At 39.3% G+C, this 17921-nt stretch overlaps 2 protein-coding genes across 3 annotated transcripts; one reads left to right on the top strand and one right to left on the bottom strand.

Moving 5' to 3' along the window:
* The first annotated feature begins 3338 nt into the window (after positions 1-3338).
* LOC113013065 (glutathione S-transferase Mu 3-like) lies at positions 3339-6425 on the top strand. The gene is made up of 8 exons (XM_026153656.1): positions 3339-3388; positions 4361-4436; positions 4524-4588; positions 4686-4767; positions 4912-5009; positions 5101-5193; positions 5860-5970; positions 6165-6425. Exons 1-8 carry the CDS (start codon positions 3353-3355, stop codon positions 6249-6251), a joined length of 648 nt encoding a protein of 215 aa, XP_026009441.1. The 5' UTR covers positions 3339-3352; the 3' UTR covers positions 6252-6425.
* A 221-nt stretch (positions 6426-6646) lies between these two features.
* Positions 6647-17882, bottom strand: eps8l3b (EPS8 signaling adaptor L3b). 2 transcript variants are annotated; one of them, XM_026153645.1, is made up of 20 exons: positions 17531-17882; positions 16724-16822; positions 16356-16468; positions 16206-16270; positions 15946-16104; positions 13958-14107; positions 13788-13873; positions 13551-13675; positions 13233-13354; positions 13000-13132; positions 12810-12895; positions 12604-12678; positions 11622-11767; positions 10382-10553; positions 9915-9958; positions 9697-9790; positions 8972-9088; positions 7976-8076; positions 7748-7880; positions 6647-7667 (listed from the first exon to the last, which is right to left on the bottom strand). In XM_026153645.1, exons 2-20 carry the CDS (start codon positions 16759-16761, stop codon positions 7626-7628), a joined length of 2001 nt encoding a protein of 666 aa, XP_026009430.1. In that variant the 5' UTR covers positions 16762-16822; positions 17531-17882; the 3' UTR covers positions 6647-7625. The 2 variants fall into 2 exon arrangements, with proteins under 2 accessions (XP_026009430.1, XP_026009431.1); XM_026153646.1 differs by lacking the exon at positions 17531-17882 and having other exon boundaries at positions 16724-17030.
* Positions 17883-17921: the final 39 nt, after the last annotated feature.

Below are 17921 nucleotides of genomic sequence, written 5' to 3'. Positions count from 1 at the left end.
TGGGCGCCTCTGGATGTCTGGAGTTTTGATCTCCTCCACACCTGCTTCATGCCCTGGAGGACGGGGCTGTGGCCCCCCCACACCCTCTAGCAGATTATTACATGAAGGAACCTTTTAAAAAACAAAAAACAAGCGCGTCCATGCTCACAGGTGTACACACGGGTGATCACACCCACAAACTACACCCTTTTTGGCTCCTACCTCAAAGCACACTGTGTTCTGTTGATCTTATGTGCTGCACAATAATGTTTAACATTTAGTATTTACTGTCATATTCCCATATATCATTGTGATGTTGTTTATTCTATTACTCTTGTTCTCTTCTGCTTGCTTTCTTTTTTCTTTCTCAGCAGGTGATCCAGGTGATTGATATATGCATTTTTTTTTCTCTGCCCGTTCTGTTGGTTTTTGTCTTTTGCCCTTCTCCTCCGTCCCTCTTCTCAGCTGTTTCTCTTTCCCTCTTTCTTTCTCCCCTTCTTTCCCCCAGTCAAGTCTGTCCCGTATTCAGTAAGTGAAAATAAAATAAACAATAAAAGGTGAATCAAATGGACCATTACGGCAAGGCTGGGATGGTCAGTTTGGTAAAGTAAATCCGTTGGGCATCTTTCTTTGCCTTTAGACAACAATTCTGAGGGCAAAAGAGCCAAACGGGACAGGCCAAAAAAAAACAAAAAAAACATCTGAAATGAGTACGTCAGAGGGACAGCTCAGGTTGAGCAGTTTGGAAACAAAGTTAGAGAAGCAAGGCTGAGATGGTTTGGACATGTGCAGAGAGGGTATCGTGGGTATTTTGAACAAGGGATGTTGAAGATGGAGCACCCAGGCAGGAGGAGAAGATGAAGACTACATAGAAGATTCATGGTTGCAGTGAAGGAGGACATGAAGACGGTTGGTGTGAAACAAAAGGATACCATTGAAGAAGAGGGCGATTAGAATATTGAAGTGTCTGTTTTTCTGTATTTTCACAGTTTGTGTCATATTTCTTTTTCAAGCTTTCATAATGTTAACAGATAATAAAGTTTGCATGTACACTGGCTCCAACACTGACTGATCAAAGATGGAAGTCATCTGCATCAACTGTACAAAGAGAGAATTTCTTGCAATTTTAGCAATGTTGATTAATAATTTTGTAAAGGTAGGATGGAGGGTGGAAGTTCAAGGCACCAGGAGCGCAGGGCATATATGGATGACTGAGATGTTACATGAAAGCGTTCCATAAGAGTGCCAAGCAAATAAAGGTTGTAGAGACCATATACGAGTAGAAGGCTGCCAGAGAGATAGAGTAGACTGAGATAGCAGGCTTTTATAACTTGAAATAACATGACAGGTTTGGCCACCTATCTGAAAATAAGCAAAGGAAAGCAAGCTACAGCATGAAGCCATTAGGGTCAGCTTACTTTTAGATCAACAAAATACACACTTATGCCTCTGCACTAGCAGTAATATCTCAGTAAAGGCTTAAAAATATATATGTTCAGATTGGGCACAAACACTAACGTGGACTCAAGGACAAACTGATTAGCATGCAGCGGTCAAAGATCGAAATCATCATGACTGCGCAAAACAATTTTTTCCATGTTTATTATGAACATTAACAAAGTCTCCACTGATTGTTTGAGACAGTTTAAGATTACAATCAGATACAGCCTGACTTAGTAAATCTAAGACTAGAAAATGAGATATTCAAATATTATTTTAATGGCTTTTCTGTTTATATTATCTGTCTATAGTGAGTCTCTTCAAGTTCATTAAAAGGTTTTGATAAAGCAAGTTTAACCTGCTCCATTAACATTTTTGTTTACATGTAGCAAATAAATTTACAGCAAACAGACAAATTTAAAATGCTAACACAGCCAGTCCTGAACTTTTTAACGTAATATATTTTTGGTGCTGCAAAAAAGATGGATGAGGTGGAAAGCAGCCAAACTGGTTTAAAATGCGATATAACGGCCATTTAATAATGTCCATGGTCAAAATGGAGATCGTGGTTGAATAGTTGTGGGACCTGGAGGAGGGCCCCGAAAATTCTCCATCTTCAGTATTCTTCAAATATTCTTACTCTCAAAGCAAATGCATTTAGAAGTGGTTTCTAAAGTAACAAGCATTGAGGGCATTATTGATTAAGAACACAGGGAGTAACCACTTGTGCTAGTAGCTGATAATCATTGGAGCTCTGTGGAAATATGACAGAGCGAGTAAAAAGATGTGAAACAAAGACTGCTTTGTTTTCATGTCCAGCTCATCTCCACCCCTAATGTGGGTCACATTCTGCAGAAAGCTCAAACCAGTTATAAACCTCAATCTCTTCAAAATTAAACAACTAAGAAACGCATCAAATTTTGAGTAACGTATCTCTGAGTAATAGTACAGTCAGTGACGTATGCTGATCCTCTCCCTCCGTGTTCAGTCCTTGCACAAGTTAAACCAATTTTTTTGTTTGTTTGTTTGTTTGTTTGTTTGTTTGTTTTTTAGGGAACTGAAAGTGAGCCAACTCTACAAACTCCTCCTTTCAGTTTGGGTCTTGGTGTCATCAGTATGACTGATTGTTCAAAGCATTGTGTGTCCACCCAGAGACATGTACGTGCTGTTTGTAAAAGGTTCGGTAATCCTGGTTGTGTTTGTTAAAAATACACATTACTGGGACTTCTGAGTGCCTTTTCTTATGTTTGACTTTCATTTTTAATAAGAATGAGTAGAAAAGATGACCTGACCTGTCAGCGTGTACTGGACACAATGAAGACAGGATTTATATTTAAGTTACGTTTCACGTTTAACAAAACGACCCTTTGTTTTATCGAAGGTTTTATCTGGCACGAGAAATTACATCAAGATTGCACGTAGACTAGCTTGTGCAAAGTCTGTCCTCTGATAAAGACAGTAGTGTAAATCTGGTAACTGAACTGTGACTTGGCAAAAATGAACTTCATATCGGTCTTCGTCTTGTTCTTTAGATGTCTGTGAATCCCGATTTGCAGACTCACCGTGACTCAGCTATCTCTTTGATAACAAAGACAGATTCATACATAGTCTGTGTCAATCACTGACGAGTCTCATGCAGGGCAGATTCTTAGTGGAGGATATTCGTTATCATATATTACATTATCATAAAGAATGCAGATGTGTAGATGAGACATTTACATGAAAGGAAGACATTGAGAGCAACACACACACACACACACACACACACAGCATCATGCAGCAGATTTATTGTATCCATGAACCAAAAGATAAGAGAAGCACGGCCCACCTGTTGTCCCCTTTTATAGGCTGCAGACAGCAGCTCACCAACCACACTTTGCACCACCGCAGCTGCCCAGGTCTCCCTCAGCTACATTTGGAAAAGGGATTCAAAATGACAATGATACTGGGTTACTGGGATACTCGCGGGGTAAGTTCTACTTTCATTGTTGAATTAAAGAGCTCCTACTTTGAAACAAATCCAGGAAATGTTGAGTTTGTATTTACAGTGTAATAAAGTCACCCTAAGCGTACAGGGTCAAAGGAGGCTGACTGATTGTTGTAGCACTGCTGTTTAGTTATTATATCAAACAGAGCTAATAAAAAAATCTAGATTATCTTCAGCAGCTGAGGTCAATAAAGGTACTGTCAATAAAACAACTGTTCCTAATTTTGACCTTTTTAACAGGTCCAAAAGATATAATGAGGTTATTTTGTTGCCTTTTATTTTTACGCATTAAAGTAACCAACCCTTTAAGATGGTTGCAAGGCGGTTTTCTTTCATATTATTTCATGTTAGAGTTGACTCTATGAACACTTTGATGTAATCAGATGAAATTTGCAAAAATGGATTGATGTGGATCAAAAGTTTTGCAGGTGACCAACCTCCTAATTTCTCATCACAAAATTCATTTTTAATAATGAAAACTGCATTCTGCCAAGAGCAGCACAAGTTATGTCCTCCAAAACGAAGAGAACCAATGACGTATCTACACATAACACAGTGTAGGTCTTACACGCGTGTTTGGCATGGCAAACGTCTGAAGGAAAATTGATGAAACCTCCGTTAGAAGCTAGAGTAGGTTGACTGTGGTTCAGTATGTGTGATCTCTGGACCAATACAGCCCAGGTGCCTTATTCTACCTTATAAATAAGAAATTTGTCTAAAAATGGATGTGCAGAACAACGCAAATCTGTGAGTTATTGAAGTTACTGCTACTGTGCCACGTGCGTAAATGCGCAAATAATCTTTTTCCTGCGTTCCATGTGAGACTACGATTATTTAAGTCAGTACTGCAGGATTCCAGTTGCTATCCAATTGCACACTTTCAAATACTCTAGCAGTATACTAGCCTAAAAAACACAGATATGTGTGTCTCACCTGATTATTGGACATTTGCAGCTTGGCCAGCACATCCGCCTCCTGCTGGAGTACACCGGAGACAAGTATGAGGAAAAGCAATACGTCTGTGGGGAAGGTAACTAAGCATTTTAACCCAGTGATACAAATCTGTCATAATTCGGGCTGAGCATCGGGTTTACTCACGTCACGTTTTCTTACGCAGCTCCCGACTACGACAAGAGCCAATGGACTGACGTCAAATTCAAACTTGGAATGGACTTTCCCAACGTAAGAGAGTTTAACCTGTAAATATAAAATTATTTGGAAAGTTTGCAAATTTAAACCATCGGCTAACACTAATGCTGCAATTCACATCTCACCATAGCTACCCTACTTGGTCGATGGAAACAGGAAAATACCGCAAAGCAATGCTATCATGAGATACATTGCTCGTAAGCACAACATGTGTAAGTTTTAAAAATTTATAACAAATTAATACTTTGTTCAAAAGAGGCGATTTCTTTGTAGATTTTTACATTATATTAATTGACAAACTAATACTGCCAATGCTTTTAAGTAACTCGGACCTCTAAGGTGTCGTTTGATAACAGGTGGAGAGACTGAGGATGAAAAGATCCGAGTGGACGTCCTGGAGAATCAGGCCATGGACCTCAGGCTTGCCTTTATTAAGCTGACCTACTTAAACATTGTGCGTGTTAAATTTTAAAGAAGAAAGAAAAAATATTCATTTTAATAACTGCTAATTTCTACTAAAGCCAATTTCATTTCTCTGACATCAGGATCAGAAGCCAGACTACCTGAAGAATCTGCAGTGTACACTGAAGCAGTTCTCGGATTTCCTCGGAGGAAGAAAGTGGTTTGTTGGTGACAAGGTATGCTACTCCATAAACAAGAAAGGAGAGTCTTTGTATTTGCTTTGTATTCAGTGCCCACACTAGGGGGCGGAATTTGAAAAGAAAAGAAAAGAAAAGAAAAGAAAAGAAAAGAAAAGAAAAGAAAAGAAAAGGAATTTCTGTGTAGGCTGTTTTTTCCACTCTGAAGTGCTCATCATTGTGGATGCAAGTCTAAACTGTCACCTGTTTCTGTGGGACAGGAGTCAGGGGGGATGTTTGCATTGCAAAAATCAAACTGCTGACTCTGCAATTAGCCATTAACACATTTTATTGCCTGAGCCAAGACTACTATGGAAGCTTGTTAAAACCACTGGGGGAAAATGCCATCTATCAAAAGTCAGGTTATTATTTCAATAGTCCAAAAGTTTGAGTTAATAACCCAAAGTTTGTATTTGTAAATGGCAAAAATGTTTTTTTAAGTGGCAGAAACAAACTTCCATAAATACCGGTTCTTGATAACACCTGGGCTGTTTAGAGATGATTAGAGCGATGAAAGCGAACCAGACAGTAAGTTTGTGAATGGAAAACAAAATGTTGAACTTTGATAGGCTATAAAATTTCGCAGAGAGGACCGGCTTTCTTTAAGTTTAATGCTGCTCATGAATTATTGTTTGATTATACTATAAATTCTGCTGCCTTCAACAGATCACTTTTGTGGACTTCGTTATGTACGAGCTGTTGGATGAACACAGGGCCCTCGAGCCTAAATGCCTGGAGAACTTCAAGAACCTCAATGATCTAATGAAACGTTTTGAGGTGAGAAGACTTCAGTGTTCATCAGATACCATCAGTGCAACTTACACTTTGTATTTTCTCAAATATATACTACAAAGTTATTCAGTCACTTTGGCTTCTTTCCCGGAGCCCCCATGTCAATGACATTACTGAAACTCACCGCTAGGTAGCTTTTGCTTTGTTTTTTAACCAGATGTCTTCCTATATCATTGTAGGCTCTGGAGAGGATTGCTGCCTACATGAAGTCACCAAGATTCATGAAGTGTCCGATAAACAACAGGATGGCCCAGTGGGGAAAGTAACAAGGCCGAGAAAGTCCTGAAAAATGTTAATTAATGCAACTGCTGAAATAACATCAATGTTAACTTTGCTTGTACCCTGCTTTAATCACATTACACAGCCAAAAATATGTTCAAGCCATTAAACTCAGTTATGGTTTTAGGTTTGTGGGGGAAAAAATAATAATTTGCACTGATCACGAGGACATTTTTTTTTAAACAGATTAAAGAAACTGTTGTTCTGACTTTTCTGTTTTGGCGATTCAGTTTTTTCACAACAAAACACACGATTGTTTCTCATGTTTTTGTTGATCACACACGACACAGTCAATGAGGCAAATGCTGGATGAAGCCATTGTTTACATACGTACTCGTTTTATTTCATCAGGAAAAACTATACAAAGTCGAAATTACTGGAAGCACAAAAAAGCAAGATTACGGTATAAACTAGTATTTGAGTAACTGACAATTAATTGCTGTCATTGATACGTTTTATATATATATATATATAGACGCTTCCTTTGAAAGTGGCAAACTCGTATACCTCAGGCAGCAGCTGTGCTTACTGGTCAGGAAATAACTGAATAAATTGGTCCATCATTTTGTAAGTAGCTGTGATCTGACTTTATGCTGCACAGTACGAGTCTGTGAACAGCAGGGTGCAGTGAAAGCAAATAGTATCCTCACTGAAGAGCTGTGCAGCTCATTTAACAGTTTGATGTGGATGAAAGTTACTTCTTGGCTTTTTTTGGTTTGTTTTTTGGGTGAATAGTAGCAGAAAATTGTTGACTGACTGTTTTACCAGTTAAATTCTTTTCATGCCAAGCTGCAGCAGTAGAAAATGCTTAATTAAAATAATAGTAATTTAATACAGCGTTCTATTAAGGAAGATAACCACCAAAAACAATGTTTTTAATCCTGCAAATATATTAATGTTGCATTGTTTTAATCAGCAGGCTCATCATGGGCTAAATTCTCCATAGCATTGTCCAGTTTCCTGAAAAGACAACTCCAAACCGTTCTTCATTTGTGTCCACAAGCATTTTTTCCAATCCACTTTGGACTTGTTGCTAGGCAAACAGTAACCACACAGATGCAGAATGATGTCACCGGTTTAGATAACAGTTATCAGATAACCCCCCCTGTCTCTGACATCCACCTTTGCGTCTGAGTACTGTTCCCACCACTCCATCAATGGACTTTTACCTTTGATGGCGAGCACTGCGCATGTTCATTGAAAATTAAAATCTTCGAGTTTGCCACTTCAAACAGCAAATCAACATTTGTTACAGTTTAATTTATGGAAAAGCAGCGAAATCAATTCAGACAGTTTAAATTCAACACCCTTAATTGCACACATGAGAAACATCTGAAGGGCCGGCGCAGTGACGCAGGTCGTTAGTAGCGGCCGTTGTACATGCCTGACGGTTCACTGGCCAGCTGCAGGAAACAGGATAAATTATTACTTACATGCTAACATTTAACTGTGAGTGTGTGCGTATTATAACAAATTTACTTACTGCAATGGCTGACTTAACAGCCTGCAGCTGGAAGAAGACTTTGCCCCCCTCCTCTGGACACACAGTCCTTATTTCTTGTTTATTCATTCCCAGAAGCTGTTGTCCACTCAGCACCCCGAGGCTCCTGACAGTGCTGTACAAGAGAAGAAATAAAATGACATTAAATGCAAGTGTTATATAGATTGCAAACATGAACTTGTCTGTTACTCCGTGGAGAATGCCACTCACATTTTGGAGAAGCCTTTGTACTCAAGCCAGGCTTGCACCTCTGCAGGTGAGGAGGACCTGTCCAGGGTGACAGGGCCGCGAGGATCTCGTTGGAAGGAAGACTGAAATATCAAATGTGAAGGCTGTTTATGAGCAAACATATTTATTTATGTACACGCTTATGAATATGCCCAATCTGAACGCAAGGCACAAAGTATTTTTGACATGAGGCTTTCTGGTTTCTGATTGGCGGGTAGTGTTTAAACAATGATGGAAAACCACATTGCTCGATTTCTAGGGAAGCTTAGATCATTTAATGTTTGCAGCAACATGTTGGAGATCCTTTCGAGTGCCATCTGTTTTGCCGTTATCTGGTGGGTGGGGCAGCATCAGTGCCAGAGATGCCAGCAGGATCAACAAACTAATCCAGAAGGCCAGAAGCATCATTGGTCAGAATGTGGAGGCGTTTGAGTCCGTTAGCGTCAGAGGTCACTGAACAAACTGCTCTCCATCATGGACAACTCATCACACCCACTCCACTCCACACTCAAGAGGCAGCAGAGCTCCTTCTCCCTCAGACCTTTTTAACTGACTTAATTTGACTTTTTTTGTTGTTTATCACTGTAGTAAATTTATTAATTCCTGCACTATCTCATAGTGTAAGGCCCTTACCAGCCGCCTGTCGCACTTTCATTTTTAACTGTGTTGTTTATTGTAGACTGTAACATTTCTACTCTTTATTATGCTGCTGTAACAAATCAGTTTCCCTTGTGGAATCAATAAAGTATCTGTCTGTCTATTTGAGCAGCTGTTTGACTGCAAGCAAGTAAACAGTGTGGAGATTCAAAGAGTAAAAGCATTTGCCAAAATCTTGAAACCACATGACATTAAACTTCTTCCACATTTAACATTCATCCCAATTCGTAAGAAAAGAAAAGCAGAACAGTTATGATAAGTCGTCCTGCTGGAAACAGATAATTGTTGATGGGTTCCCAGGTTGCTTGCGGCTCAGCTCACCGGTAGGTCGTCCACGGGTTCGGGGTTCCCTAACGACTCCAAAACATTCAGAGGAATATGTCCTTCCTGGTTACGCGCGTTACGAACAAGCCACCACTGCTTTGCTTTCTGGATCACCTGTGAAAGATCCAAATCCAAATATCTCAAATACTTTGGATTTTGGCAATGAAACTCCAAGTTTAAAGAAATATTAATCTTATCTGTCAGTCATTCTGTGCTGCAGCTGCAGTGTTTGCTAGAGTTATTTCAGATTCTAGTTTTGCATTTTAATTTCCTCTATAAGGTTCACAATAGTTACAATACTGGTTGGAAAATATGTGACAGTGGCTGAAAGGCTGGAAGGAATTGAAAAGATCTGCAGTTCCCCTTTTTCTTCTTTTGGAGCTGGAAAAAGTTATCTACAACACATTTTAAATTTAAGTTTTATTTAAGTTTGCAATGCCCCAAATTACTGTTGCATTACATTGATAATGATACCTGATAATCCAGATCCCCTCAGAGTGATGGTATATCCCTAAAACAAAATCCTCATCCAGTTCCCGGTAAATGAAGGTTTGCTTTTTACTCTGTTTTCTTAAATTTCAATGATGTAAAACAGTCTACATCAGATAAAAACACTACAGATCCTGCTTTTATTTAAAGCTAGAGACAATTCTTATACTGTGTTGGAAAAGGTAAGAATAAATCTTGTATTTGCAGTTGTTGAATAATATTTGTGATCTCACCTCAACCACCTCACCCTTCATAACACTCAGCTCTTGGTTGTTTCTGGCCATGAAGTTGTAAATGACACGCATGCTCTGGGGTGGTTCATTGGAGCTGAAAGAGCAGCAGACGAAATACACTTCGTATTGGCAGTGCATAAAATTGGAGGAAAAAGTGTTGGGTATACTGAAGAAATGTGATCATTAAGCCATATTTACTGCTGTGTAACAACACTTACGGTGCTGGTGGAGGTGATGGACCCCATGGATTGTTGCCCATAAACTGTAAAAGTCATAAAATACACCAGGATTAACTGAAAAACCTCTTGATGATGGCCTCATTGGCGATATTGTTTTTCTGTTGCCATGAAAATTTAGATTTAAAGGTGCTGAGTGCCAGATGGCAGCAGTGACTACAATTCATATAACCACTTAGTGGAGATTGTGCAGTTGGTTTAGGAGACAAACTCAGGTAAGCAAAACAACAGTTCAAAGCAATCTGCTAATCTACCAGGCTATAAACACATTACCAAACCAATTCCTAAAGCAGATGGAGCTACAGCATAACAATTAAGCATCAGCACGGAAACAAAAAGTTTTAAAGGGCATGACTGCTGCAATACTTTGAGTTCACACCCAGGTATGCTACACTGTTTGATGAGCTTCTTTGTTAAGGGTGAACCAGGGGGTCATAATAAGTTCGTACCTCGTCTGGCTGCCGCAGCGTCGGTCGGCCTGGGAAGCGTTGGCTGTTGCTTCTGCTCATTGGACCGTTCTGAAAAGGCGACGGGGATGATAGAGGAGGGGGCGGAGGGGGCTGCCAGCCATCATAGAACTCTGGGATGTAATCTGGGACGTTATCGTCCGGCCATCGAGACCTGCAAGTGAAACAGAGGGCAGGAATTATAAAATGCACAACTTCATCCATGAAAATAACACTTATACAACCTGGTAAAAAAAAAAAAAAAAAAGTTGCACAAGCTACTTTTTGATACAGGGCTTATTTATTTTATTTTTATTAACCATCTGTTTAAAATTTTAAATAAATCTGCTAGACAACTCTGTCATTTGTCAGCCAGTTTCAACTGAACCGGGCCTCTCAAACATGTTTGTGCTGTTGGTGCCTTTTAAATAATTTTCATTACAATTAGCTGACAAATGAATTTGATAACTTAAAAAAAAAAAAGTGCAATACTTTCTTGGCCAAGTATGGTCGCTTTTAGCTCCATCAACAACTGTAAAGCTCAAATCCATGTTTTAAAATACAGCTTCATGAATGCAAGGTTCTTTTTTTATACTGTGTTCTCCTTGTTTACCATAATATAAAATTATTTATATTATTTATTACTCATTTATTCATAGTGCATAAATCAGCAGTAAATAAATAAATAATAGAGAACCTTTGGGTTGTGTGTGAGGCATTTGGCTAAGTGTAGTCAGACTAATAGTAATCTTTAAATATTTGTGAACCATTTCTCATTTGTAATAAAAGTCAAGCCTGTGGTTAAAAAACTGGTAAACAAGTTGCACAACAATCCCTCAAGTCTTTCGCTGTAAATGTTAAAGAGGTTGTTGAACTTTGAACATGATTCTCAGCTGCAGGTGTCCTTCCAGATGAGCATAAACACAGAGTCTGAGTTTATTTTCACAACTTAGCAACCGTAAAGCTCTTCTGACTAAAAATGAATCCATGAGTCATTCAGAAAACAAGGAATGGTTCTTTCTTAGTATTTCTATGTTTTACATTGATTATTCCAAATTAAACACTTTTTGCACACAGGAATCAATTTGAATACAGCACATGCAAACAGACACGGCCCACAACAAGTTAGGGCGTGCCAAGGAAGGTATAAATGTAGTTAAAGTTAAAGGGCTATATATGAGAACGTTCAAAGCTTGATAAAAAGACTAGTAAAAGTGTTAGAGGACTGTTAAAGCTGCCTCACCTGGAGATGTTCCAACACTCTCCCAGAAACATCCACAGCTGGTTCTCCTCCGGGGTGACATTTTGCTTTAGCAGGCCTATAGCGGGGTCTGTCAGCAAGGGGGAGATCACATTGGGAGGCAGGTCAAACGGATACTGATGAACTGTCTGTTGGAAAAAAGAAAGAATCTAGTTATAACCAAACAAGCACTATGACTTATCAGTGTTGGGCAAGTTACTTTGAAAAAGTAATTAATTATAGTTACTAGTTACTTCTTCAAAAAAGTAACTGAGTTAGTAACTGAGTTACAAGCTTCTAAAAGTAATTAATTACTTGAAAAGTAACTATTGCGTTACTTTAAAAAAAAAGTTTAACCCTCTGGGGTCCAGGGTATAATTGGCCATTTTTTACTACTTTTGATTTTCCCTCCACATTTCACCTTTAAAAACTATTTACTTTGCCTTGTTTGGTATCATTCTTTTCAGCGCAAACTCACGTGTCTGAATTTACAGTCATGTTTTTATTTTGACAGACTGTATTAACACAATTGATCTAAACTCAGTCAGAAAACATAAAATCTGAGTAGAAAAAGTGATTTTTTTACTGTAACAACCACAAACATGTCTATTGAATCATATTTCAAACTTTCATAACTTTAAATGCAATTGTCAATTTTAAAATCCTATGCACAGGTTTTGCAAACAACAAAGTTATTTGCAGCCATTTACCTTTTTTTAAAATAACCATTTCAAACTATTTACAGAACCATGAGCTGTTCTGCATTCAATAAGATGCCACACAAATTCTTTGTGCCACTCCAAAAAAGTAATTTCTGTCCACTATAAAGGAGAACATCACAACCTGATACCTGCAGGTCTGACAGCAGCAGGTGTATCACTCCTGTTTCTACCTGGAGACAGAAGTCGCCTCATTGTTCTGACACACGCCGTTATTCCCATCACTGTGCATAATATAGCAGCAGTCGTAGCAGTAGTGAGCTTACCATGTTTAAAATTGAGAAGAGCACGTGGACAAACTCAGGAGCAGAAGGATTGACCAGTATGCCGTCCAGTTGGGCCTGTAATATGATAACGACTCTTTCAGTCACACACCAGTGCTTTTAGTCACAACTGTAAGCATTTAGACAAGTTTGTTGTAAAACTCCTCACGTTAGTTTGTAATGTGCAGAGACTGAACTGAAGGACTTACCAGCAGATTGAATCCATATTTGACTTTCTGAAGAAAGAAGGCATATTCATCCAAAGAAGGCAGATTGAGGGGTGGTCCCGAGGGCTCTGATAAGCAGTCACATTAAGCACTTATTAAACTGCCTGTATCTGTAGGTTATCCTTCATAGGTTACTTGTTTGTGAAAAACATAGACTGATGAAGGCTATTACCATTTTTCTTGCTTTTCTTCTTCTTTGTCTTCTTCTTCTTGCCCATGTCCCCCTGCTGTCCAGGTGTGTTTACTGCAGCTGTAACTTTGCCCACGAAGATCTCCAGATCATTTAGAACATGGTTCAAAATGTCCTAAAAGAAAGCATCATATGAAACTCTCAAGATAAGACAGATAATTCCACAGGAAGATTCAATAATTCATAGAAAATACAGAAGTTTTCACAGCACTAACCGTGTTCCTCTGTGACTCTGTCTTATCACGGTCCATCTCTGGGTTGCTCTGCATGTCATACGGGTCTAAATGGTTCATTGGTTCTACTTGTGGACTATAGGGACGTGAGGAAGGCATATGATCTGCATTGCAACAAAGAGAGAAAAAAAATTTCAACAGAAGCTGGTGTGACTTAAACTCGGAATACTAAAAATACTGAGTTTATTTCTTATTTGCAGAGAAGAAATGTAAAAAGTGAATTTCAGTCGCAGTGAATTCATTAAATAAATTGAATTTCTCTTGGATAATAATGATAATTTCTTTATGTTTCTACTGTACCCGGCTCTCGCCACGATGGGGCCATGAAGTCTGGGGTTGGAGCTCTCCACTCTTCCTGCATAAAGGGGGGCGCAGTCTGACGGAAACTTCCCAGCCTATGTTGTGTCATGGGTTCAAATTCATTCCTGGAAAGAAATGATTAATGAATGTACTGTACTTTCCACATTTGTCCTTCCTGCTTCCCTGTAATTAAATCTTACCCATGTTTTAGGTTTTTCGTTTTTTTTAACACCCTACCTGACATCCGGAGGCTCTCTGTGTTGGTCCAGATTACCACCTCCTCTTTGGACTGCCTTATCTAGGTCGCTCTTGATCAGATCGGCCTGATAGAGCAAACGGGAAGAAAAATCGACATTACAATTATCATCAGATCTCTGGCGACTTTGAGGAGGTCAAAGTTAACTCACCCCAGTCTCCTCACACTGGAACATGAAGCACCGGCGGTTGCGTTTGCTGCGTTCCTGCACAGTTATCGCCAGCAGAGAGTTGAAGTCGCAGCTGTCCAGCACAGCTTTGATTTGCACGATACAGCTCAAAGGTACCAAGTCCAGTTCTGTCTGTCAAAATCAGATTGATCGAACGTTAATAGCCAACACTGAAAGTCTTTAAAAAGAGGGAAAAGGGGAATTTTAAAAATGGTCTGGCATTTTATTTTGCTCATACATATTTTACATGTTTTTCAGATGTTTCCATTTCATAATTAGAGAATTTTTCTCACACACAGCTTAGCGCTTTAAACAGTTATGGTTGTGTAACGGTTTTGCTTCACCTGGTTGCACTTTTATATACTCTTTGGTGTGGGAAATGTTACTGCTACAGCACAGAATTATATTTAGTTTTGTTGAAGAAAGTGACCTTAATCTCAAACCCATCAGGACCCTTTGGGATGAAGTGGAACAATAACATTAAATAGTGGCCTCAAATCCCAAACTTACATAATTTTACTAACAAACTGAGACAATGAAGTAACATTACTATACCATTTCACTTCCTGCACAGACAAGTTTGCATTATTGCTGCTGTATATCAATCACCACAGCAGATTTTAAATCAATAAAGTCGTGATTGAAGTGCAGACTTTCCGCTTTAATTCGAGAGGTTTAATAAAAGTGCTGCATAAAATATTTAGGAATTACAGACACACAGTGCCCCATGTGGAGAGGCCCAAAGTTAATTGGACAGCTAACAGGTGAGGCCTGCTCCCATGTTAGTTAATGACAAATGAAGCAGACTTAATATCTCAAGTTAATTCAAAGGGATGAATTTGTGTTTTATAGCTTTTCACTGTCATTTTAATTATGAGTCAATGTAAATGTGGGAAGCCATCATTAAGATCACAAAACAAAGTAAACCAATAATCAGAGACAGCAACAACTTTAGTAGTGGCCACAACAATCTGGTTTAGCATCGGTTAATTGATGTCTTAATTATTTTAGCATCCGTTCGCTTCCGCTTATCCTTTTCAGGGTCGCGGGGGGCGCTGGAGCCTATCCCAGCTGTCATAGGGCGAGAGGCGGGGTACACCCTGGACAGGTCGCCAGTCTGTCGCAGGGCCAACACACAGGGACAGACAACCATTCGCACTCACATTCACTCGCACATTCACACCTAGTGGCAATTTGGATTATCCAATTAACCTATCCCCACAAGTTAGGCATACAAAACCACTGGTTATATTTAAGAACGGGAAGGTCAGATTAAACGTTGCCAGAAAACATCTTAGAGAGCTTGCACAGCTCTGAAAAATCTTTGGAATGATGGAACAGAGAAAAACAGAGAAATAGCTCATGATCGAAACATAACACATCTGTTAAACACAATGGAGGCAATGCTATGGCGTGAACATGTATGGATGCCAGTGGATCCCTCACCAATAGACTAGTGTTTATTGATGATGTGACTGCTGATGGAAGTATCAGGATGGACTGTGAAGTGCTTTCTGCTCAGATTCAGCCAAATGCTGCAAAACTGTTAATTGGACAGCACTTCACAGTGCAAATGGACCCAAAGCAAACCAAGAGAGGAAAATAAATAATATTCTTTACTTCAACCGACCAGCTTTTCAGTCACTAAAGACAAAACTGAAGGCAGAGACCCACAAACAAGCAGCAGCTGAAGGTGAAACACAGCGTTTGATGATGTCCATGAGTTCTACACGTTAGGGAATCACCTGTCCATATATATATATATATATATATATATATATATGTATGTCAATAATATCAGTGCAATTTTTTTAAACCCCCTGAATTAAAACTGAAAATCCTCACTTCAGTCACATTTTGAGGGTTTCAAATCCACTGTGGTGGTGTGCTGACTCAAAACTCTGTCCAACAATCATACTATAATGTCCGTTCCAGACATTTCATTGTTCTTCTAGAAGTGATGAACCTACTTTGGTCTCAATGTCATTGAGCAGAAGATATGGTCCCTGAACCTCCATGATCATCTCCTGATGCCACAGACGACCTTTGGCATCCAGGTTCTTGAGCTTAGCCACGCAGTCGTCCACGGTCTTCACCTCCTGGCCATCAATCTCACAGGTGAAAAGATGCTGTGGGTTCAATTAGGATGGTCAGTGATGATGAGAGCTAAATGTTGTGCTGTTAGTAATGTGTATGTGTCCATGATGATGTAGAGTTTATACTCATTTACCTCCACTCTGACATTGATGCTGTCAGGATTTTTGCTCAGTGTCTCCGAGTACTCCTTTCTCTGTACTGATGTAAAGAACATTCGATTTTGTGCAATATCATCATAAAATATGTATACCTAGATATGAGGTGTTGTAATGCCTGGACATACTGTAAATAGATCTTCCACTGGGTCTGGTTGAGTCACTTCTCCTCAGCGGACTCTCCTTAATTTCATCTTGTTGGAAAGCCCGCCTCGGAGGGAGGTCCTCCGATGTGAAGCCCCTGAAGAAGAAGAAATGATTCCTTAACATTCAGTTTCCTTCCACCTCCATAAAATCATCTCAGTCAAAGCTCAGCGATATGAAGATAAGCTATCCGCAGTCCACAGCTCAAGTAAGCTTCAGGGTTACTATGGCACTGTGCTGTTTTATTATGTAAGGGTGTGAACGGGTATGTATCAGAAACACCGCAAATCAGCGTCTTATAGCATATTAAACATAACTAGTGAACTTGAAGAGGAAAATTAAATCAACCAACTTTGGGAAATAGGAGAAGGGGGCACTGTTCCCAAACATCTTCAGTCTACCCCGGCTTTAAACTTTAGACTGGGAGGAATCACACAGAAACCACTTGAACCTGTAAGAAACACAAAATGATTTGTTTACGTTGGAAAGTTTTCAGATTCTCACAGCTTGGAGCAAAAGATTTCTTCTTAGCACTTAGAGTTCAAATTGATTTGATAAGCAAAGAAACACTTCCTCAGTTCAGTGTGCTTTTATTGCTTCAGCATAGAAAACTACAACAAGGCTTTTCCATACAAGTGACACCACCGAGGCCTGTTTTCTTGTTATTTATAACCATGTTATCATGGGTAGTGCTTTTTTTCCATTAAAAATTAAACACAGATTAAATATAAATATACGCAGAGTTACTAATCAAGCAAGTAGAGGTTAATATAAAGTAAATCAATTACAAGAACTGCTTTAAGTCCAAGGACTAAATTAGCAAACAGTCTCAATAATAATTTATCTTGAAGACTCATGAATACACAAACCAGCCTCGGTGTTTGTGTTAGATATTGGTATAAGTGACAGGTTGTTATTGCGGCTACATACACATTTTCTAAACACATCGAGTGGTTAAGACTAGTTTATTTAGTTATGTATATTTAAGCTATGACTGAAGGTGATGAGCTTTCATGGCAACAAGTACACACTTTCTGTAAAAGCAACGTCACATTTCAGAGCAGGACACAGTGCTGTTCTCAGCAGCTTTTTCCTTTTTAAACCACTTCCTATATAACCTGTCACTTGACCTTCACATAACTGCTGCATGCCGTTTTACCTTGTAGCCTCAGCTCTGCTCCGGTGTCATCGTTCCCTTCTTTCAAACGAATTTGGCACCAACAGGTCTCATAGCGGGTGTGTTCCTCACAAACAGCTTCGAGAAAAATTTCCTTAACTTCCTCGTGAAAGCAGCAGGATCAAAGTGCAACTACGTGATGGGAGTGACAGATCGCAAGGGCCGGCCCAATTTGTCACTTGAGGATAAGTATTTGAAGCATGGAAAAAAGGTAGTGGCACATTATGAGGCCAAAGGTTTTGAAATTATTCATAGCAGCATTTCCTCCTCTTCCTACAGGGGGATCAAAGGTCTCAAGTGTTCCTATTCTTGTGCCACTATCCATGGATATAAAACTGTGATGTCACTCACAAAATAGAGCAAACTCTGAATA

Source organism: Astatotilapia calliptera, chromosome 20, assembly GCF_900246225.1.
Source record: "Astatotilapia calliptera chromosome 20, fAstCal1.2, whole genome shotgun sequence".
In the NCBI taxonomy this organism is placed as follows: domain Eukaryota; kingdom Metazoa; phylum Chordata; class Actinopteri; order Cichliformes; family Cichlidae; genus Astatotilapia; species Astatotilapia calliptera.
Note: the sequence above shows the minus strand (reverse complement) of the source record. Positions and strands in the feature narration are given on the sequence as shown.